This window comes from Malaya genurostris, chromosome 3 (assembly GCF_030247185.1).
Source record: "Malaya genurostris strain Urasoe2022 chromosome 3, Malgen_1.1, whole genome shotgun sequence".
NCBI lineage: Eukaryota > Metazoa > Arthropoda > Insecta > Diptera > Culicidae > Malaya > Malaya genurostris.
The window spans coordinates 48,943,786-48,968,551 of record NC_080572.1 but is presented as its reverse complement, the minus strand read 5'-3'; the positions used below and the strand labels follow the sequence as shown (position 1 = coordinate 48,968,551).

At 37.5% G+C, this 24,766-nt stretch overlaps 1 protein-coding gene across 6 annotated transcripts in view; it reads left to right on the top strand.

The window, feature by feature from the left end:
* Positions 1 to 24,766, top strand: part of LOC131437871 (calbindin-32) — a 182,655-nt gene that overhangs the window by 80,731 nt on the left and 77,158 nt on the right. For all 6 annotated transcript variants that reach the window (XM_058607508.1, XM_058607504.1, XM_058607505.1 and 3 more), the window contains 2 exons: positions 15,644 to 15,819; positions 19,695 to 19,780. In XM_058607508.1, the coding sequence (XP_058463491.1) occupies positions 15,687 to 15,819; positions 19,695 to 19,780 (219 nt within the window). In that variant the 5' untranslated portion in view covers positions 15,644 to 15,686. The remainder of the gene's footprint in view (positions 1 to 15,643; positions 15,820 to 19,694; positions 19,781 to 24,766) is intronic.

The following is a 24,766-nucleotide window of genomic DNA, read 5'->3' as shown; positions in this document are numbered from 1 at the left end:
CAGCCACATTTCATGATGCGAATAAACGAAGGATACAAACACAACACTACAGTAAGCAATGAGATCACAATCGGAGCTCTTGCCAATGATAGAATACACGGCAGGGAAATACGGCCCTCAGTGCTACCGGAGTGGGTGGCAATCTGTGAATGTTTTGTTTCCTGATTGCCACCCCACAGCCAGAGGGCACTGTAGGTCAGAGATCTGGCGAACATAAAGTGGGAGGCAATCTCAGTGGTCTCTGCTATTTTATAGTTGACCTCGTTTGTTTGCCTATTACTCAGTTTTGTTTTCGTTTTCACCAACTAGCGAAACGATTTTGTGTGAGAATTGAACAGGCAGGATTATTATATGTTTTGAGTAAAAATTGTGTTGGACAATAGAATAATCGCTTAAATTGGTAAAGTTTGGTTTTTATGCATTTGTATAAAAAAAGTCGCACTCATAACGAAAGATTCCCGCAGTTTTCACTTAGCAGGGAGCTTCAAAAGATTATTCATTTCATCTGCTTTCATGACTGTATAAACTTCGATGTGATTCTTAATCGATGTGAAAAATTTAGACGTATTGAACATCAAACGCAATAATTTTCTGTTTTCGAGAAATATTTCAGATAAATCACACGTTATTGTATCAAAACAACGTATTGAGTACATTACATCACCTTAATTGAATACTGTTTATGATTCTGATATGAAATTATGCATCTTTACGTGTAATATGACAACCTTTACTCATTGCGGAAGCGTTTTGAACAAAAGTCTTGATTGTTTGAAAATTAGCTTCGCTTTTGCTCTCTTGGCCGTCTGACAGTGAAGAATGTTTTACATACACTGCTTGAAAACTCTTTATTGTGCACTAGTTTGATCATCGCTTGAATATGCGGCTGTCGTTAGGTCACCTCATTATCAAACTGATATTGATCGTATCGAAGCTGTTCAATGCAAATTCATTAGGTTTGCTCTTCGAAATCTACCATGGAGAGACCTATCGTTGCCGACTGATCGAACTGGATCCGCTGTGTATTGGTAGAAACGTCTACAAGGCTGTTTTCATCGCTGATTTAATACAATCACGTATTGATTGCCCTGATCTCCTACGATTGGTCAACTTTGACATCCATCGTCGCCATCTTCGTTCACATCCATTTTTACGAATCCATCGTGCTAGAACTAACTACGGATATAATGAACCGTTTCTCAGTATGTGTCGTTTGTTTAACAGTTGCTCGCAGATCTTTGATTTTCATCTTTCGCGTAATGCGATAAAACGCTTATTCAACGATTCCTTAACTATCCAGTAAATTAATCACCATCTTGATTGGAAACTAATCAAATTTGCCGAAACTAACCTGTTCGTCCTCCCTCTCATTTTCTCCATCTTCCACCATCTTTTTGTTCACTAACTAGATCTATATGCCGGTTCTAACCCCGTCGTTAATCCACGCTCACTCACTGCTCCCTCAACTAGCCTTCTTCTTCCATCTTTGTATCCACTTTTCTCTTCTATCTCGCCTTTCAAGGAAGCTGCTCTGTAATGCTGTAATATTGTGTCATCAACTAGTTATAGGGTTAGTGGTTTAGCTTTAACTGTTAGTTTTAAACGTAAATGTATCTGTTGGATCATTGTAATCTGTTGATACAAAAAATGAGGAGGTTTTTATGCCTGCTGGAGAGAGGGATTGGTATATTTCATCTCCATCGGGCTTTTCCCTGCTCCCCAAAATAAATAAATAAATATATAAATGTGTGGAATTTCCCAAAAGAATTGTGTTTGATTTATGAAAACAAAATGGTTTATACATCAACTAGTATAACCTACAGAGTGAAACTAGTATAACCTACAGAGTGGTAAGACCATCTGTGAGAGAACGAAGTGAGTTTCACTATTGCAGGTACTTTCAAAACGATATCTGCTTTCTATCAAAAGTTATGGTGAGATGCCGGCAACCGAACACTCTCCCCTAATATATCTGCTTAGAAAATCGAAAAATATCTTCTAAGTTGTGCTCGAAACCGTTCAAATTTGTAGCTCATGTTAGTTTATGGCCATACGAGCTGTTTTTGGTTATACTGGACCCGTCATTTATTTCAAACCACCATTTTAATGTAAGGTGCAGAAAACATTGGAAATTCTTTTAAATTGGGCTTAAACCTGTTTCAGTTTGTAGTTCATATTGTCTGATCCGAATTTCACTATTCCGGCATACAGGTTTTGGTTTCGAAAATAGTGGTCAAAATCTTTAAAATGGAGCTCACTTCATTTTCTCAACGGTTGAACCGATTTTCACTAACTCAAATTCAAATGTAGTGTTCAAAGGAAGTAAAAGAAGTCTTCAAAACTGGATTCTAAACAGTTTTCATTTGTAGTATTTTGATTAATCTTGCTATAATATATAGGACATCGTGAACAATATGAGAAAGGCGTTAGTACACCGCTGGGAGAATGAAAAAAAGGTTTTCCATTAATAAATGTTTTCCATTGATGCATTTGATGTGATCTCTCCTCAAGAATTAAAAAAAACACATATATGCTCAAGAGTTGTGTCTTCGTGATAGTGCAAACCGTTTATCATAAAGTCCAACCAGAATGAGTACAGAAATTCCGAAAGAAAAACTCGGCTAACCAGCCATGGTCTCCCCTACATAACAGACATTAATGACCAGGCCCGTGCGCAGGAATCATCCATGGGGGGGGTTTCAAGGGGAGAGGGGAGTGTCCAAAAGGCGAAAAGGCGGCTCATCCACTATATTGATAATGTAAAACGGATTCTGACAGGCTCGTGTGCAGAAATCATTGAAGCGGAGGGGGGGGGGGGTCAAGTTATTTGCACTTTAATATAATAAGTACTCCATTGTTCATGAAACTTAATTTTAAAAAAATTCTTCATGGGGGGGTTAAAACCCCCAAACCCCCCCCCTGCGCACGGGCCTGTTAATAACATTCAATTGTCATTCAAATATTTCAGCATAAAATATGTTAGATTCTCGAATTTTCGGCGAGATTTGATAGTAAATATTATTATTTCTTTTGTTTACTAACTCGAGTAATGTGGTGGGATGGAAGGGTAATGGCGGAACATCCTTGCTAGGTAAGTAAAACAACAACGCCAAACAGTATACGATGTGGCGTCACTCGATTTCCATTTGTTTGAACACAAACTAGTTGGGCCGTCCCTGTCTGCAGAACTTACTCGTGTGCGAAGCGAGCAAAAACCGTACGCTCGTCTTGAAGTGCACTTTTGTGCGATTTTGATCGAGTAACAGTTTAGCAAACGAACTTTCGTCTCTTTGCTGCACTGCAGCACTCTGCATTTCAAAAGCATTATCGGTCTCACTAAATTTCGATAAAAAAAATTGTCGATAGAAACTCAAACAAATGGACTCAAACTGATCTGCACTTATTCGCTGAATCTGAACCTACCTAACCCAATTCACAATTTTATTTCACGTATTTTTTTTTTTCAAAATAAATGGCACCCACATTTCAATTGCACTTAGACTGAAATTTCGTTTGGCTGTCGCAGTGCCACTGGCAAAGCGATTCCAGCAAGGCGCGTGCCGGTATTCTCATGTCGTGCGCGCTTCTTCATGGTAACTAGCGTGTAGATCCGTGCGACAAGGACCGCCCCGACACCGACCGGTATCATCGGTTCGTTTAGCCTGTCATCGATAATTTAGTGCAAAGTTTGTAGGCGATAAATTTCCAATTATACTACGACGGAATAATAACACCCGAGCTGTCTGAGCTGCTGCAATGGGTAATGCTGCTCAGCAGCAGAGCTATAATTTCCATACAATACGAACTGTGGGTCGCACGGTGGGTGGACATCCGTCGCTGGAAAGGGTTGAAGTTATGCCGAGCAGTGTAAAATTACTCAGAAATAATGCAAGTGTAAAAGTTTTTTCGAATAGACCTATGGAAAATAAGAGTTTCGTTTTCGAGATATAAACTCTATAAGACATAAATGTCGTATTCGATCCTTAATATGGCGCTCAAGTCATATAGAAATAAATAAATAAATAAATTAATATATTTGAAATTTAAATGCATAAAAACACGGTATTAATAATAGCGTCACAATTAGCTTAATATTATTTGAAAGTGCTAAAATAAAATGTACGTGCATTATAGATTTTATACTCTAAGCATTCGATAAGTGCTATTATAGAACGTATGTAGTGTTATTATAATGCCAATATATTGTATAGGTTTTTCTTTGGAAAATCTTGACAGTTCGGTTTGTCTGACGAAACATAACATGAACGTCGAAAATAAACATTTAATAGTACTCAGCCTATCTCGCCATAGCATGGACGTAGTAAATTACTTTAAATTCAGAGGCGTATTTTATAAACAATTAAAGGAGCACCGATGGATAATCCTCTGTCTTCTCTTTCTTATGCGTATAATTTTTAGCAAAAACTTAGCGAGGATTATTACCTTATAGCTGGTGGCGAGGTTTATGATATCTTCTGCATCATCGAACGTGGTAGTCTATCTAGCTTTTTGCAAACCATTAACATCATTCACAAAAACATGAAACTCACTTGTGAAGTAGAAAATAATAGCAGCTTATCTTTCTTAGCCATTCTCATCATGAAGGAAGCGGAAAACCTATCTTTTGAAATATATAGGAAGCCAACCAGTACGGAGACCTTACACTTCCAATCATTCTCTTCACCATCAAATGGCAGCTTTCCCCCATATGATTCATAGAATTCTAACCTTGCCCCAGGGAAAAAAGGCTGAATTCAAAGAGAAAAAAATCATCTTCGATATTTGAAAGCTTAATTGATATTTTGGTTTGGTCTGGATTTAGTATTCAGCAGTAGAAACTATCAATTAAAAAACTGTACTATGATCTACAAAAGACCCTTCAGATAATTCCAGATAAAATTTGGAATGTATAACATTTCGTGTTCATATTACGATAAAAATTACATTGAGCAAACGATAAAAATACTAGACATTCGTTTCAAGGTGCATTACGCATAAATTTCGAAAGAATTAGAAGAGATATTACCATGCCATTTCAAGTCAAAAGTAACTGAACATGCTTTTATTGAAAATCATGAACTTACGAAGAATGACTTTATATATTTTAAGACAAATTTCTAACCTATGGATACTAGACATAGCTGAAAGTTTAGAAATATAAGAAAATAAATCATTTATAAGGATTTTATAATAACTACCTACTACTACTACTACTACACGGGCAAAATTCCGATTCAAGAAATGAGCAAAACGAGTCATGATTTGGGGAAATTAGTATTTTTTCCTGTTATGATAATACACTATGATTAAAAGTTCTCGGATCATGATCCATTTGGACTGATTTCGTTAAAATGTAGCGTAACGCATTTGACGTTGTTGGGTATAACTTCAGGCGTGTTTCTGCTACGATGGTAATCTTTGCAACATAAGTTCAGGCGTTATGTTTTAGAATATTGCTCCAGTTTTGATTTTTTGATTCAGAATTTGAATTCATACATTGCACTAGTTTTGGTTTTTTAATTCAGAATTTGAAACACATAAGCGAACTGCATGAAAAAACACGTGTGAATCATACCTCTTAAAAAGATACTCTATGTAGAATTCTTGCAAATACCGCGGATCGATTTTTCCTTTTTGTCGTGAATACGACTTACTTTACTATGGGGTGCCTTTTCAAAATTTATCCTCTGAGAGAGTGATAAGTTTTTGATCGTGAATATCTCTTGTTGTATCTAACGAATCAACATAATTTTTTCTACTTGCCATCGGAAATATGATCACAATTTTATGATAAAATTTTCAGTTGTGTGACATAATCTCAAATAGTTCAAAATTAAACTTTTCTGAAATGTTTGGTATAAACGAGTATCAAAGAGGATAATTCATAAGGCGCGTTTACCTTTCTTCTATTTTGAAAGCTCATAGCTCAGTGATCTGTGGAAGGATTTATACAATCTAACTACCAATAGAATCGATATTTTTGAACTTAAACGTGTATAGCAAAAGCATTGAAGTATTTCAATAGTACACTATTGAAAAACCTGTCTCATTTGTCCCATGTCAACACCAGCCAATCAGAACGCGTTCAGAGGAAGAGAACAAAACATCTGCTGTTGTACAACAAATCGTTCGAGAAAAATGTTCCGAAAAGTAATGAATATCGTAGTGAGTTCCTCAATTTTGTCCTTCTGAATGCTAGAAACGAATCCCTACAGCATATTGATAGTTTCTTTCAATAAATTATGCAAATCCGAAATGAAATAATCGACATTACAATTCTGTATGCTTCTGTTTTTATAGCCGTTAGGACCGCCCATTAGTGAAAAAGCTACAAACAAAATCACGTAAAAGAAAGCTCCTAACAAAAATTGAATCAGTTTGAATTCTATCGCCACTGCGATCAGATGTATTTTGTGTCGTTCGCAAAGCTAGTTTCGCTTCCGACAAGAGCGATTACGTCACAGCTGCCAGTCATTTGCATGGATGAAAAAGCAACGGTGTAGAGCATTACAAAAAAATCAGACGTTCTAATGGCTCTAAAAGTTTTCTGAAGGAGGATTTTTTTGACTATTAGGATTTGTTGTTCGCAAATCGAAAGGAAATATTCTCAGTTTAATGCAAATCTAGAACAGTTTGGTTAGATTTTTGCACTTTTCGCTGTGTGAAATTCACAGTAATCGAGATCAAGTGAAGCCTAAATGTGGAAAAGGGGAATGCTTGCATAATTCATACAATTGATCAACTAATTGATATTCGGAAGTGTTAAGGAACATGTCAGTTGTTTTCGTATTCACGACATCCAGTTATGTCTCTGACATTACCCGCCTTTTTGTTTTCAAAACATCGTTTTCAAAATCGTCTTATTTGAAATATTTAGGTGAATCAATACAGCTTGTGTTCTTATATCTATGAAACAAATTAATCAAACTGGTTGAACAAAAAAAAAATCTAATCTTCGTTAGATGATGCTCCTAATTTACAGTCAAATTTATTTTTCGGTTTACGCTAGCTCTCGGAATATTATTTTAACAACAACAGTCACATCGAATATGTAAGAATACATTCAGATATATTCATACAAAATGTAAAACTTATGATGTCAATTTTCGGTTCATTATCTTTATGTTGTCAGTTCTCTGTCATCCGGTAGGTACACAATTATAAAATGAATATGCCTCAGGATCAAGTAAAAATTTTCAGTAGTTCATGCTTTTCAATGTCCTTCGGATAGTAAATTGGAGTTACGAGCTTTAAAAGAAATACATTCTATCCGTGTAGGACTTTATAATAACTACCTATACTTTTATGACAGCTATAATCAATGTCACTCGTTTAGTTTATTGTCAATTTACAAATAAAAATATTCTTAACCCACCTTGTGGTATGATAATACCTTTCTCTTGATATTTAAATAAAGATTGTCCCAGAAAGTATGGACGCACTTTGATTTCGCTGTAAATAATTCACAAGTGTTATATATTCAAATTTTATTCGATATACTGATAATATTAGACTATAACAACAGAATATTATTCTCAACATTTGCTACTTAGCCATTGTAGACTAGCTGGCGCACCTACTTGCGAATGTTCCTCATTAAATTCCGTACAGACTTCTTGGCGACAATGTTTGACACTTTTTTCAAATCTTTACGAACTGTTTAATGGTTTCGGCTGCCGAGACATGTTTCCTAAGATGTGCCTTCGTTAATGCCCAAAATTCCTCAAATGGTCGAAGTTGTGGGCAATTTGGTGGATTCATGTCTTTTAGGACGAAAGTGACATTTTTGGTAGTATTTCGTTGATTTCGAGTAGTGGCAAGACTTGGCCAGAAGACAACAGGATCCTTGTGGCTTCGAATCATGGGTAGAAGTAGTTTTTGTAAACATTCCTTGATGTATATCTCGCTGTTTATTGAAGCAGTGGTGATGAAGAGTTTCGAAATCTTACCGCAGCTACAAATTGCTTGCCAGACCATAGCTTTCTTACCAAATTTTTCGACTTCAATTGATGTCTCGGACTGATTTAACACTTGCCCTTCTCGCACCGTCTAATATTGTGGTCTTGGCAAGGATTTGTAATCGAGTTTCACGTAGGTTTCGTCGTCCATGATTATGCAGTTCAAATTTCCAGCAAGAATCGTATTGTACAGCTTTCGAACCCTCGGCCTGATCGATGCTTCTTGTTTCGGACTACGTTTTGGTTGTTTCTGCTTCTTATAGGTTCGAAGATTCAAACGTTCTTTAGCACGAAGAACATTTGACTTCAAAGTGCCCACTTTTTTGGCCACATCCCGAACTGAAACCTCCTTCTTTTGCTCGAACGCCTTCAGTATACGTTTATCCAACTGAGGGTTAGCAGGACCTTTTTTTCGACCCGTTTTCGGTTTATCCACAACGGCGTTATCCTCACCGAACTTCCAGATAGCATTTCGCACGGCTTTTTCACTTACTCATTCCATTTTTGCTATCTTTCTCAGTGACAGTCCGCGTTCTGTGCACCATTTGTACACAATTTTTCGAGGTTGTTCTACTGAAAGTCCACGCATTTCAAAACAAACTAATGAAAATGAATAAACAACTGCACAAGTGGTTAGAGAAGAGTGTAAATAACAGGACGCAGCCATAAAAAATGACAGATTCTGAACCATTGCGAAATGGCAGCGGTTTTTGGTTGCGTCCATACTTTCTGGGACAGTCTTTAGTCTCATTGAAACATTCATAACATTCTATCCTCGGCCATTAGGATTGTGATCCTATGTCCTTCGGAATCGATTCTTTCATTTCCGAGTAATGTCAGTGTATTAAGTAACACTAAGTTTTCGAAAAGGAAATGATCGCCACAACCCTGTCAAATTGGATAAAGCTTACAAATAAGTGTTTATTATCGAATTATCGTACATCAATAATCGTTCAGTCATCTTCAAGAAAATTCTGCCGATTAAAAATATGCGGTTAGTCGGCTACGTCACTCATGCTATTATATATCAGGAATTGGAAGTGGCAGCTATTTGATCTTTAAACTTGATCAATGATCCAATAGTAGCTTTTAAACGAGCCTAAGCTTGCTGATATTGGTCTAGCCATCTTCGAAAGAAAATAAAAATTTAGAGCAGAAAATATTAGAAAAATGCATACACGTGCACGCACAGTCATTTTCAGATCTCGTCGAGCGGAGTCGAATGATATATAACACTGTGGGTCTCCGAGGCTCCGTTCGAAAGTCGTTTTTCCCTGCAATTCTATTACTACACAGGAAGGCAAACCCTTTTTGATTCGAGTGAAATTTGTCTTAAAATAGGTTCCCTTCCAAACGTCCATATATTGCAAGAACTTTTAAGAAGAAAACATTCTGTATCTTAAAATGTTCTTTGTTCAGTACTGTAACTTTTTGCATTTTTTGTTAAAAAACCTTTCATTTCGCAAAAATAATTATCATAATATTCATAATGAATGAACGTTTACCTATTCTGAAAAAAAAAAAACATTTTTAATTCAATTAGGAGGTCTACAACTTTGCTTCCGCCAGTTTTTTTTCCAAAGTTAAAAGCTTCATTGCGAAAAAGTGCTTACAGATGTATTATTCAAAGTATTGTCCGTCGCTAGCGACAACTTTCTCCCATCTTTCCGGCAATTTTCGGATCCCGGCTCGAAAAAAGGAGTCCTCTTTTGACGCTATCCTCGAAGCAATCCATTTTTCCAACTCTTCGAAGGATTGAAAATGTTGATCTGCCAGGCCGTGTGCCATCGAACGGAATAGGTGGAAGTCAGAAGGGGCGACATCTGGGGAATACGGCGTGTGGGGCAAGACTTCCCATTTCAGCGTTTCCAGGTACTTTTTGACCTCTTTTACGACGTGAGGTCGAGCATTGTCGTGTTGGAGGATGACTTTGCCATGTCGCTCTTGATACTGTGGCCGCTTTTCTTTTAGCGCGCGACTAAGGCGCATCAGTTGCGTTCGGTAGCGATCTCCTGTGATGGTTTCACCCGGTTTTAAGAGCTCGTAGTAAATTGTTATTCATCTTTGAAGGTTTTTCTCTTCCACCATCATGTTTGTCTTCGACATCGAAATCACCATTTTTAAAGCGGTGAAACCACTCCCGACACGTTCTTTTACTCAGAGCAGCATCACCGAAAGTTTCTGAGAGCATTCGATGCGCTTCAGCTGCATTTTTTTCGAATTGTAACAGAAAAGTAAACTTCCCGCAAATGGCGAGAATTGGGCACATAAACAGACATTTTCGAGCGTGAATAATACGAAAACAAGAACAACTATCACTGAAACGGCGATGACACTCACTTTAAAGGCATTATCATCTATGTATTTTGATCAGCCTCAACCGGTACAGTCACCTATCGGAAAACGGCGGAAGCAAAGTTGTACACCTGTTAGTAGTGTGATGATGTCTCTCTCATGTTACTTTTTTTTTCAAAAACATCACTAAAAGATTCTGTCAAGAATTTCAAACTTGAATAAAATCTGAACCTTTCTTTGGGTATAAACTACCATAACCATTTCAATTTGTAAACAGTTATGTCAAGTTAATATAGATTTAAATGTGGCAACTCTATACGCTATACGACATCGAACAAATCACGCTGTGTGCTAGGCTGTGGTGTTTTTTATTCCGTACCAGCACATACCGATGCATATCGGTTTCGTATTGTCATTTTGTATGACAGTTTGACAGTTTTACACTCATCGCCATATAATCTCGGAACCGAAAGTCGGACCTGGATGAAAGCACAGTATTGTTTAAGACCATGAGAGCTTTAATTTGAATCATGATTTATGAAAATTTGTGTAACCGTTGCTGAGAATTCGAAGTGAGTTCCGTTTTTGGAGCTATTAACGTCGACTATTAACGGTGTTTTCGAAATCGGAGTAGTCCTAAAGTAGATTTATAAATCCACTCATTATGGAGGTATGTCAACTAGATGACTTCAATTGTAAGTTCTATAAAAATTTGCATCTCGTTTTTTTTATGAAAATGAAAAATTATCACCTTACGCGCTGTAATACCGGAGGTCGAATCTGGATCAATTTTTCGAAGAAGAATTTCAAGAACTTTGCATCTTATACCGTTTCCGTTTATTGATCGAGCAGCCCGAGAGCTGACCTAGAGTCGCCCAAACAACTTATGAGATGTTTGTTTTAGCAATCTGGAGTGGCTCTAGATCGGAGTCCAATCGCGTAGTTTCGCTCTGAAAATTTTCTCGGGTCGCACCACGACATCCATGCGAGCTTGTATATTTTTCTTTTTATTATGAATTGTTGTTCAGGGCACGTACCACGTGTTCGTTTTACTTGGAGTCAGAGTCGCCCGCGAGTAGATTCAAAAACGAAAACGGTATCAGTTTGTAAAAATCGGTCAGCCATACGTACACACATACACACATATACACACAGACATTTTGTAATTTCGACGAACTGAGTCGAATAGCATATGACAATTGGCCCTTCGTTCAAAAGTCGGTTTCCATCGTGATTGCATAGCCTTTCTATATGAGAAAGTAATAAACCATCAAAATGGTGTATTTTTGTAAATCAACTTTAAATTCTTAAAAATCTGTTTGTCTTAATTTGTATTTGTTTTGTAGCCGACGAAATTACATCAATATCCCAAATGTATGCAATTACCTACCTCTAGCATGCTACGCGTAGAACTGAAACGTTAGCTATAATTTTGCTTGTATTTATAGATTCGCGTGCTTCCAACAGCTTCGTTTTTGCATCGATTGACCAATTAGAGCGATGCCTTCCCTTTGATATATCGCTTACTCTTTCAAAACCGTAGGGAAATCCGGTATGTCGGATAGTTTTTGCAGACAAAATAGGACGATGCTAGCTATTAATCAACATTACAATGATATTCAATTAAAAATACATGGCTATGAACATTCAAATCAATACGTAGAAATATTTCCCATCAAATAATGAAATAATATTAATAATTGATACAAAATATACTGAGCTGTAAGTGCTTAAACCTGACCACATTTCTACTTATATTTTTCCTTGAATTTCTGACTAGAACCCCTATATAGAAAATAGAGATGTGTTCCACATCAAAAAAAGTTTAGCCCTTCTAAAAAAAAATCTAGATCAATTTGGAAAAAACAAAGTGGCTTTTTGTGACAAGTCTGCTTGTTCAGATTGTTTCACTGAAGTCTGAGCTGCCAATATTTGTTCGAGTTGGCACGAAATATGTCAAACTGGAAAGCTTCATGGAATGAAGACACGAACTCTGGACGTCAGCAATTATTTTTTATTCTGGTAGTGATTCGCCATCGGAATGATGCCACCACATTTTGTCTGCAAAATGATGAATACTATCTAATCCTGGTCTATCACATTCTCCGGATGTGACACTTTGATTAATTTTAGTTTATTACGAACAACAGTGCAATCGCGTGATGAGCTCAATTCACCGTGATCAACACGCCGTGCATCGGATAACAGCACCCGACTGTTCCACACTGAATCGAAAGTCTTATCATCGTATGCGACTGCCAAGTTGGCATGTTTCCCGCAAGTGTCGTTTCTGCAGGAGAATCTTTTCAAATTCCACTGAAAGCCGACAGTCCGAGTAAAGCCCTCTTTTATAACTCCGGCCTTCACTAGGTAGAACACAATACGACATTGCGCTACCGACTGAGCCATTCATACGAACGCGAAGCGGCACAAATCCAGAGAAATCTTTCGGATATCCATTTTGTTTGCCAACTTGGCAATTATTTTTTTGTTCCGACTGTAATGCGGTATTCTGCGCTTGTGGAAGGCGTAGGCGAGAATACCAAGAGTGGGAACTTAACGCAGCTATTTGCATAATAAGAGTGGAATGTGACACTATGTAAAATGTTTCATGCAGTTGAATTGGAAGTAGATTTTAGTTTTATTCCTTATTCTGGGTGGGGTTGAAAACTTTGGAGACTGGTAGATGAAAGATGGTCGTTTGGTTTTGAAATGTGTGATAAAGGAATCAAAAAACTTGAACAAACCCGCATTGGAATAATGGGTTTGACATTGTTCTAGTTTCGGTTATATTTGTGTGTGGGTGTGTGTTTACGACAAACAGCACAAAACATAAAGAAACAATTCGCTCTACATTCTCGAAAGGATGCTGAACGATCTGCAGGTGCCAGAATGCACATTCAATTAAACCTCCAAATCCCGAAAAATTTTACACAAACAACACCATTCTGCATTCCCGGAAGAATACAGGGCGACTCGCAATATGTAAAATTAAAGTAGTAAATTCTGTTAAAACCTCCAGAAAGAACGACGGGCCCCTCTCTCTATAACTACTTACCACATTGGGTGAGAAACGATAGAATATTCTTAAATTTCAGCTCCCCATACACAGATTCAACTATGTATGGAGAACCAAAAACTCGAATACGTAGTTGCGACAACGCGGGAATTACTGTACTCGCAATCACACAAATTACATGAATAATGCTCAGCACGCTGAATAGTAGCCATGTGATAGTTAAATTTGAAATGTTCAGTCAGAGCTCTGACCAGAATACTGCACTGAGGCTTGGAAAAATGCAGTAGACATTTTGATATTTTCAGATTCAAATCTGGTAAAAATGCTTTAGTCTGAGCGCAAGTTCGCAAACTTAGCCAGTAGCTGGCATTTTTGGATGCAGCCCAAGAGCGAATCTTGTGCTTTATCTGACTAGTTGACTGTGGTAGAACTGGTTCAGGACCAACGAGATCATTCGTTGCATCAGCTCAAGCCTCTAGCTCATCAGCTTATTCATTTCCAGTAATACGAGAATGGTCGGGTACCCATAAGAAGTAAACAGCATTTGAAATGTTGAGATCTTCAATTTGAGTTCGACATGCGGTCACTAGATTGAAGCTGCCCGACTGTCGGAACAAAAATCCGTACATCCGTTTATCACAGATTCTATGCTGAAGTGCCGATTGTATCCTACACAGAATCGCGTAGATTTATGCCTGGAACACAGTACAGTATCTACCAAACGAATGAGACTGCTCTAGTGTCATTTCACGACAGTAGACACCAGCAGTCAGTATAACAAACTAAGTGTTCGTCGTTCGTTCGTGCATGTGAGAGTTAGTTCACTAGGAGTGAGTAAATACTTATCCCAAATAACCATTTGAGACCACAAGCGATCAACCACAGCCACCTATGAACCAAACAACTGTACTGGACGAGCACCTGTGATTATCCTAAGATGAATGAAAAATGCTCTATGATTATTTGCCCAAATTTACACATAATCCATCCTGACAACACCATCGCTCAACAAATCACCGGGATTGCTTGTAATTATAAGAGCATTTTGGTTATCAATTGAATAACTAAATTGACCGTCTTAAACAACATGCTTAAATGTGGCTGTCTCATATTAGTCTATTAAAAATACTCATGGTTTAAAACCATCTACAGTTCATATCTGTTTTACTAACGAACAAATCATGTCGTAAGCCCATTGCACTAAATCACTGAAAATATTACGTATTGCTATGTGTCGGTTTTGCCAGATACGCTTTGTGCGATGATTCGTTTAATTCGTGCGGTTGAAATTTCACGCGCTTTATTTCGGCACTGAATTTCACCTTAATGCTCGTTCATTCTGTTAAAAACATTTTAGGAAACTTCGATTTTAAGTTATTAGTGACTATCACTCTCCACTGAAAATTTCATCATGAATTGTTGAGCACATTTCCGATGATAACTTCGAAAAGGCGGTAAAGTATTCACGTCAAAAGTTGAGACACTCTAAAAACAACACCCTTTACACTACTTCACTACTTCACGCCATGGTGAAGAATAATCATCATTCAAACAGAAACTATCGATTCTAGTTTGAATAATTAAAAATAGGTTTCTGAATTATGGACAATTATAATCAATGAGTACAATCGTCTTGTCCGTACTATATCTATACCATTTCAGTAGGTAGCAATTTCAATCGATGCCAGGCCTTTGAATATTTTAAATTTTCAATGTAATACATAACACAGATATTTTTTTTACTGCGTAATACACCAGCAACCAACAAACGATTACATGATGATGATATTTCCTCAGATCGGGCAAAATGTATTCCGCCTTCGAGGACAAGTGCTGTGGTTCCCTTCAGTGTCAGACTTACTATTCGATTTCCTTCCGAAAATGGTTGGGAATGTTTCAGCTCGAAACAGGTGGTAGCAAATGTTTGCTCAATGTCGGAACCATGAATAAGACGTCTTCAAAAATTAATCATGTCACAGCATTCATCGTGTTGTGCGGAGGATATGTTGTTTCAGTGGATGTAGGAGTATAGTCGTGTCGTCGTCATGTAATGATCTTTTCGTAACTAATAGAATTGCTACACGGATGCAATGTTGTGTTCGATGCATTTAGGACACACCTAGACAGACCGAAGCAGTTTCATTTTCCGTTTTTCCTTTGTATGAAGGGCGTCGTTTGAAGTAAAAAACATTTGGTCATTTTGATACCGCAACTTGGAACAACAACACATTGATGTGGGTGGATTTGATTCCATCACTATTTTCCAAAAAAAAAAAATTCATTGCTTCTTCGAATACAGTGGATAAGAATAATGTAAATCAAAGATTGTGTAATGTAGTCTAACTTTCAATTTTTTCTTTCTCTCCTCCAGATTTTATCCCTGATTCGCAACGCAGCGCACAACAAATAACAAAATGGCTCAGCAGAAAGTACATATCGAAAGGGCGCAAAATTTTATGCGTCAGTATCGGGATCCGGAATCGCGGGAACTGAAGAAGCTGTCTGCCAACCAGTTTATGGACGTTTGGAGTCATTATGATCGGGATGGTAAGATACAGGGTTTTAATGCAATGCGGTTTGGTAAATGCGCGAATGCTCATTACGAGGTGACTTTATGGTTCGTCATCAAGGAATAAAAAATGTCTCACAAGCACCCGATAAGTAGCGGAACTGTTGTTCGCTTGGTCGGGAGTGTCCTTGTCTGGTGATAGTATCCTTAAACGAATAGTATCCTTAAACGATATTCAAATTATGGCTTTCGAACGATAAAAATGGTTCAATATTGGTTTTCAAAGTTACGCTCTTGTCATTTTATAGTCGTTTCGTGAAGAGGAAGAACTTGGTTATGAAGAATATGCGCTCAAAGCTTTTCGAGAGTCGGCCCGGATGGAACACATTTCAATTTCTCAAAGATGATTAGGCCGGATTGTTTTTATTTGTTCCTGTGTCGACGAACGACCGCAACTAGGTTAAAGCCGGCTAAAAATAAACGATATAATAATATTTGTTCCTTATTGATAAAATTTTCAACTTCAAATTAAAATTAAAAAAAAGCCTGGAGGCTAAATTTGGCGAATATGGTGGATACGATAGCAATTCGTGTTTCAACTAATGAAAGTTAGTTATCATAACGTAATGTAACGCTAGGTTGTTTCGGTTCAGTTATGCGAATACGCTGCACTCATAATGAGCTTAAGCTTGAGCGATCACCCATGATTGCTACTTCGTTAGTGAACTTTTTAGATTCAAATGAAAGGTCTTGTGGTCCCATACAAAGTTCCTGAATATTATTCGAATCCGACTTCCGGTTCCGGAATTATGGGGTAAAATGTGTAAAAAAATGTGAAAATAAGTGCACTAACTTTTCTCCGAGATTGCTGAACCGATTTTCACAAACTTGGGCTCAAATGAAAGGTCCTGTGGTCCCGTAATGTACGTAATTCCTGTGGTCCCGTGGTGTACGTAATTCCCGAATTTCATCTGGATCCGACTTCCGGATCCGGAAATATAAGGTAAAGTGTGTTAAAAATTTTATACCATCACTGAAAAGAGCGAGTGAAAATGAGTGACATTACTTTTATTTCATTACACATATCATCCCGTAGTTCGGAAACCAGATATTCAGGACCCTTGTATGGGAGCTCACGACTCACGACTCATATGAAGCTAAATTTGTAGAAATCGGTTGAGCCAACTCCAAGAAAATTGAGAGAAATTATTTGCACACACATTTGCTGATCTCCATGTAACGATTCGAATGGTATATGAGTGTAAGAAGTTATGTTATTCCAGCTTAAATCATTATTAATATGTAATTGATTTGAACTCGAAAATACTTCTTCCTAATACGAATGTCATGTTCGAACGGATCAAGGTCATTTCGCCGAAAGCCGTTTCGCCGAAAGCCATTTCGCCGAAAGAGTTATTTCGCCGAATGCCATTTCGCCGAAAGGATCATTTCGCCGAATCCTTAAATCATCTTAAAATCGTAATTAGAATTGATTTAAATTAAAGACAAACGAAAGATGATAGCGTTAACGCCCGTTTTGTTGACCTAACATTGTACTTCTTAAATAATGATTGATTGTTGTACTCTTGAATAAAGATTGATTCATGAACCTCAGAAAGTAGTTCCCAAGAAAACTTGTTGACTATTAGCTACTAAGCATCAAAGCAATTGCATAGGCAAATGTATGTGGTATTTTCTGTTTATTAAGTGAAAATGAAAAAATATCTAATGCGGCTACGCCACATCGTTTTGGTTCATGTGCTGTCCGACCTCGCTACCGCTCGTTCGGACCTAACTAAAGCAAAGAAACCTAGCTTTGAGTAGACCGGGCAAACGAGGTGGTTACAGACGGTTTTTATGCAAGAGGCCGCCGCTTCCGACGGCGTGACTGCACCACATCAGTTATACAGAAAACATAACATGCAGGAGATATGATTCTTTTGGCGAAATGACCCTTTCGGCGAAACGACATTCGGTGAAATGGCATTCGGCGAAACGACTTACGGCGATATGACCCGCTCCCGTTCGAACAATTATGTTGTTAAACACGAGCCGTTGTTGAATCGAAACGAGACAAAATGTCATGACAAAAGGATGTTGTACACAGACTATTTGGTACTTAGCAACAATTGCATACCACAGTATTGAAAATCTTGTTTCACTTTGCTCCCAAGCAAAAAAGTGCTACTGCTTGAATAGGGGAAAAAGTGGCTGACTCAAAAATATCGATATCTCTATTAAAATGGACGGATTTTACCCATCTATGGCATCTTGGGTAGCTATTACCGTGTGAAATGTAAGTCTCTAGACATATTTTTTTCCAATGATAATCATGACTGAAAATTTTGACCTAAATTTCGTATAATTCGAAAAGTAAATATCCGATTTTAAAATCATTCAACAGTTTGGTCCAAATCTGTCCAGCCATCTCTAAGATAGCCGTCCACGCCCTTTTTTAACACACACACATACACACAGGCATTTGTTCAATTTGTCGAGCTAAATCGATTAGTATAAGGAACTTGCTCCCATAAATGTTTTCTACAATGTAAATGTAAAAGGCAAACAAAACAATGACTGCTAACCAAATCCCCAGACGGTATTTCATTTCCAACATCTTGATCACAACGGTAAGGTTGGCTTGCATCAAAGACATCATGTTAACAAGATATCCAGCTCTCACATTTCCCGATCAAATCATTGGCAACATCCTATCTACATAGAGGTAGTGAAGAGAAATGTCAAATTCGTGCGCGCCAAAATAGCAGCACTGCGCACTCATACAATTAGCATGATATGTTGAATGTGATGCCGTTCGATGGCGTTTCTGAGCTGAAGATTGATTTCGCTCCAAGCTGACAGGGTCTGCTTGCATGCTGGTTGAACTCATATAAATCTTAAACGATAAGTGAGTAATTTCTGCTCTATTTAACGAGCAATGGGCGCTTTGATTCATCTAGCTGTTGGCTGGTGAATTCGAATAAAAGGAGAGAGAGAGAGAGAGAACTGCGAATTCTGCCAAGCAAATTAGCATCACATTTTTTTCAACCACGGAAACGTGATTGTGCATGAAGGAAGTTCCCGTGAACAGCAGGAAGAGGAAGTAACCAATATGAAATTTAAACGTGATTGTTCTTTCTTGTTTTTTTCTGTTTCTTTTTCAACGTTCGCAAGGAAAGCCTTCCGGAATCCAATATGAAACCGGAGTTTCCGAGGAGGAGCAGAATAAGTTCACTGTAGATAAAGTAATGGAACAGAGCTTTCCCAAAGGTGTACGATATCATGATTTGCACTGGGAAATGATGGCTCATGAAGAACGAACGGTAGTTAAAATGAACAAAAAACTTACGTCTGGTTGCATGTAAAAGTGAAATTAAAATTTATTGTAGCAGAAACTCACTTTATGGCAGTAGAGCATATTGAGAGGTATGCCTAGCGGAATTTCAAATCGCCGTTGTTGGTATGATACGGATTATGTATGCTCTTCGATTCTTAAAAAAAACCATTGTATTGTTTAACGAGGGGTATGGTATAGAGGTATTTTGGCCCACCTAACAAACTTTATCGATTTAATCGATGTTAAGTTACCCATGTTGCATCAATTTGAAGCTAATCACATTAAATTACCTATTGCGGAAGGGTATTTCAAATATAGTACAACATTTGATGGATATTTTTACAAAGTGGGCCAAAATAAAATCAATAATAAAGTGGGCCAAAGTACCTCTGATACCCTATTTTTCTCCACAATAAAAAAAACTGTGTATATTATAAGAACAATATATTTCTGTTGGACGAAACCCTTCTTCCCAATTTAGAATCATTTAAGATCTTACTTTTTTCACTTATCAATCGCTTTCTTCTCTTTGATTTCTTTTTTTACGCTCACCACATTTGGACCACCCCGCAATAGGAAATGGATACATCGAAGGCACCGAACTTGATGGGTTCCTCAAAGAGTTTGTCTCCAGTGCGAATGCGACTGATTTGGGACCGGAGGTAGGATTTTGTTTGCTTCAGCTTTTATTATGCCAACCACCATCGACGGATTCTGGGAACTGATTGAAGCAAAGGGAAAATTAGTAACAGAAATAGATGAATATACCATCATACCGAGAGTAAGCATCGTCTCCATCGGGACCAGTCTTGTTTAAAGAAAGATTTTCCCCGAGGGTGGCGCTGATACTGGACGATGGCAAAGCAACGCGAATATGTTTCCCAGAGTCAATCTTGAGATTCATTTAATTGCGTTCGTGTGTTGGTTTTATGATTAATCATTTCTTTTTTGGGATCCTTTTCTGGTTTCCTTTTTTTTTCTTGGATTTATTTGACGCTGAAAATGCGCCCCGTTCTGTTGTTTCGTTGTGTTCATCACTGTTACCATCATGTTTATGTGTATCCATCATCTCTACAGAAAGCGGTTAGTATGTAGTATGCAGCATGTAAAACTATAATCGTACCAACTATAAGCACGAGAGTCCATACTAAGTCTTAGTAAGAACGAAGATAAAACGGAGCAGAAATACATCGTAATGTTGAAACAATTAAAAGAGTTCTTTGGGATGGTTAAATGTATCGAACAATCCAGTTGAGATCACTATGGTTGGAAAATCTCTAAAGTTCGAAACTTGATCACTCAATCCAAGATGCATTTTTGATTTATTTAATTGTACATTATTAGTCATTTTACAGTTAGGTTAATTTGCCGCTTTCGGCACAACATGGACTTCATTCGTTCTATACCACTGCGAAACATCTTGGCTCTAGTGAAAAAATGCCAAATCAGGCCAGATTTGCTAGGGAGCGTAATGATTATGTATGATAACAATCGCTTCTTTAGGTATTCTTCACAGCATATTTCCTTGTTTACCTTTCCAGTAGTTATGAACTTGCTCGCCCGACCACAGCTGCATATTGCCTGCTAAACCAAATATTTTTTTTTTGGTACTTGGCCTTTTCCTTCGTCCTGAAATGTTCCTCTATGCCGTTCCGTTGCATGGCAGTACAGAAAGACATTCCGGGAAGGTGCTTAAAGTCTTTCAGTATTCCAACACCTAAGTTTCATCGTCCATTATCTCGCAGGAAAACTTCGTCAAATAGTTGTGATACAGCTTGCGAGCCCGAGATTTAGCCGTCACAGTCTGTTTATTATTACGGTTCAGTACAATTTTCACCTTGAACGACTTCATACCTTGCTGGTACCTGGAAGTATGCACTTTGCGTCCTTCTGGTGCTTCCAAAGATCCGGTTTTGTTCCACTTCCAGCCTTCTTGGTTGTCATCAAACGTGTATCGAAAGATTTAAGAACATTATGGACTCCAAGCTTTTTGGCTTGTTTTCTTACTGACAGATCCGGATTTTCATTGCAACCGAACACAATTGTAGAATCACCTGAAATTGATTTTACACGATGAACAGATATACGTTCATCAGTCTGCGAAACATTTTACGCGTTGATGAAGTATCTTCAGAGATATACGTATATGAGGGTGTCCGGATTTGGTCACTAAACAAGTCTTATTTCCAGAGCAGCACTCCATTTGAACTGCATCTATTTCGAATTTTTTACTTTTGAATTATAGCATTTCTGTCAGACTACTAAAGATTTACAGATTCCGACCCGAGTTAATAATTGTGCCATGTTTTCACTGAAAGAATCCAATCCAACACACTAGGCTTCGTTTTTTACGGTCGCGTTTAAAATAAACGAACAAAGACGAAGTTTTTTTTTTGTCTTGCGCTTCAGAAAAAGAGAGTTTTAATAGCAGTGTTGGTATTATTATTCTCGAAAAAAAATTCAAAAATCAGTTATCATTACCGATAATAATCATCGGTGATCAGGGCCGGTGAAACATAATTAGCCAGGTGGGTAATTTTTCGTACCGGGGGGAACAATTCACTATGTTGAAGTATCCCTTCATTCTAATGGAAATGTTATTTATTTCTTAAAAAACGCAAAGTCGATTTTTCATAATATTTTGTTTCGAAATAACTTTGCATGAAACGCGTAAATTCGAAGTTTGAAGTATTTCGGTTTTTACTTTAAAACGAAATTGCACATTTAAGCGTTAAATACGACATAAAACTACTACAGGGTTCAATGATTTGTTTTAATGTTGTTAAGACGTAGAGTCGCCCTGAGATAGTTCTCAATTTGATCAGTATCTAACGAGAAAAACAAATTGAAAAAAATACAGGTAAATACAAATACATGAAATGAACGTTACCGCAGAGACGAGACTCGCATCCGTAGCTAGCCCCTATCCTGGGAAACTGTTTCGCCAATCATACTACCCTTCATGTGAAACCACATAAAGAAACAGCTCAATTGACTAGAACATCCGAGCATGTTTCGCTGTACTCGAACGCCACGACATTAAATTTTAAATCTATCTCAATGGCAGCCCTTACGCCATCAATTACACCTCGTTTCGTTAGTATATCTTCACTCTCTGCTTTGCCATCAGACGCTGATTGAAGATTTTTTTGCCTCTTTCACTGCCATACTATGGGGTTATTCGAACTGTTGATGCAGGACTACCCAACTAGTGTCAAAATCAATACCAGCATTTGTTTTGGATTTTTAGGCAGCACAAACAAGTCCAGTCCGCACACGGATCCATTAAAAACAAAGATTTGTGGATTTCTTGCGTTGGTATGCAATGGACGGAACATGGATCTACCATTGAAAATGCAACAGGTAGCTGGAAAAGTCAAGGTGTTATTTTTTTTATGCTCGAGGTATAATTAACACCGACTATTTTGAAAAGGAAAGAATCATCAAAAGTGATTCTAGCATTGAATTCTTAATGGGATTGAAGTGCGATATCTAAAAAAAACGGTCGCATATGAAGAAAGAATAAACAGCAAACGGTAAAAGACCTGTATCGATACTTTCCGGCATACCAGAGACTCGAGTTATTTGCATTGATGATTTGCGACTCCTCTGGTAGAAGGTAAAAATTAAGTTACTAAAAGATTTTTGCTTGCTCAAATGAACTTTGTGACATCTTGTCTCTTTGTTTTATATATTCACATCCTTACTCCAGCTTGAGTACTAGCATTCTAAAATTTTGATTTTATTTCTTATTCCGAATTACAATAAAAATGTTCCCTTTTTATAACTATTACCACTGTTTTTCGATCGAAATTTCACGTGGGTATTTAACAACCTTAGGATTTTTCGGGTGGGTGGTACTACCCACCGTACCCACCTATTTCACCGGCCCTGTCGGTGATAATCATCACAGAAAATGATGACGAAAATCGGTTGGCTTTCTGATAATAATATTCGGACAGCGTAATCATTTCTGATCGGGATCGCGAAATTATCACATGATCAAATATCACCGCTGAGTATGCAAGAAATCTCATCCCGTGACATTCAACTATAGTGATGTTACTTGAACTGTCACATAATTATAAATGATCATTCTCACGATTATCAGCCATACAGTGATTTTCTCTAGAACTTATGTTAATTTCAACCGAATATTAAAATACCATATGGGTATTTTTGGAATAGGGTATGATGAATGGGTATCGAATATCGATGACTAAAGCCGCCATCTTGAATTACAAAATGGCTACAAACGTCGATATTCGACACTCATTCATCAGACGCGTTTCAAAAATGTCCATATGGCATGGATTTTGAAAAATGTATGTGAACCGTAAGCCGCCATCTTGGCCGATCACTTGACTGTGCTATATTTTATACTCAATACATACACCGCTCACTGACGCGCTGACTGGACAGCATTCAGTTCTTCATCCGTTGCATCGTCAATAAAAACTCAGTTGAACCGTCGTCTCCCTTGAAATAACAAACATCTTTTCCAATTGACTGAGAGATCACCTATCAAACGAGCTCCTAGTGAATATTCAGTTGCTTCAAGATAATAAATGAACGGTAAACCAGTCTTGATAGCTGAAATGTCAATCACAAACTGTACTTTATTTTATTGCTTTCTCGTCCAATCTCTATTTTGACTACTTCGGAACATGTCTCAATGTATACCAAAAATTCGTAAAAATATCTATTCACACTCGCTGGCGATAATTGTAAACTCAAATGATTCTACCGGTCGGAATAATTTCCTGTCATCGAGCTGATGTTAATCCCTATTTATTCGAACTTGTTCACTACCGACAGCTGAGACAGTTAATCAGGTAGATTCATTGGCGCTTGAAATGGAATTAGCGAAACTTCAAACGACTAGACATGGTTATTCAATTTACGATGAATCCAGTGGATCTCATTTGAGTATGACCACAAAAGTCAATTGAGCGAATTAGAATATATTGACGGTATAAGGCCAGAAATTTCCATGTCATCAACATAATTTCTTAATTTTACCGCACTGCTGAACATAGATATCGTTCACAAAACTTGCAAGCAAGAGCTGAGAGTGACATTTATTTTTCGTTAATTGCTCCTGTTTTTAGTCAATGAAAATGACTTTCTGATTCCAACTATTTTACTCCACGTCATCAAAAAATCTTAGAGCTTATTATCTTGCTCGACTTACACAAATGGAGAATTTCACTTAAATTTCCAAGCCAGAGAAATTTTACAAAATCATAATGCATGAATAAAATGCACAATTTTCATCATTCATTATTCATGGATAGCAAATCATTAGATCTCACATACTCGGATATGGAAAAAAAATCATTTTTCTCTACTCAAAAGCTAATTGCACAAAAATGATGTGCAAGAATAAATTGAAGAAAGTCAATGAAATACTCCAAAAAAATGAAACAGCTCTCTGATTAGGCCATCCATTAGAAAACAAAGTAGGTTCATTATTATATGCACTTCAAGCATCGGAACCCGAGAACCGGTATATTCGAAATCGGTTCGTACGGCCACCAACTTACATGACGTACACACTCTACTAGTTTTTATTGAAATTTTGAAGATTTTATACGATTATGCCATCGTACTCTAAACGACGATTTAAATTTTTGTTGTATCCGAAA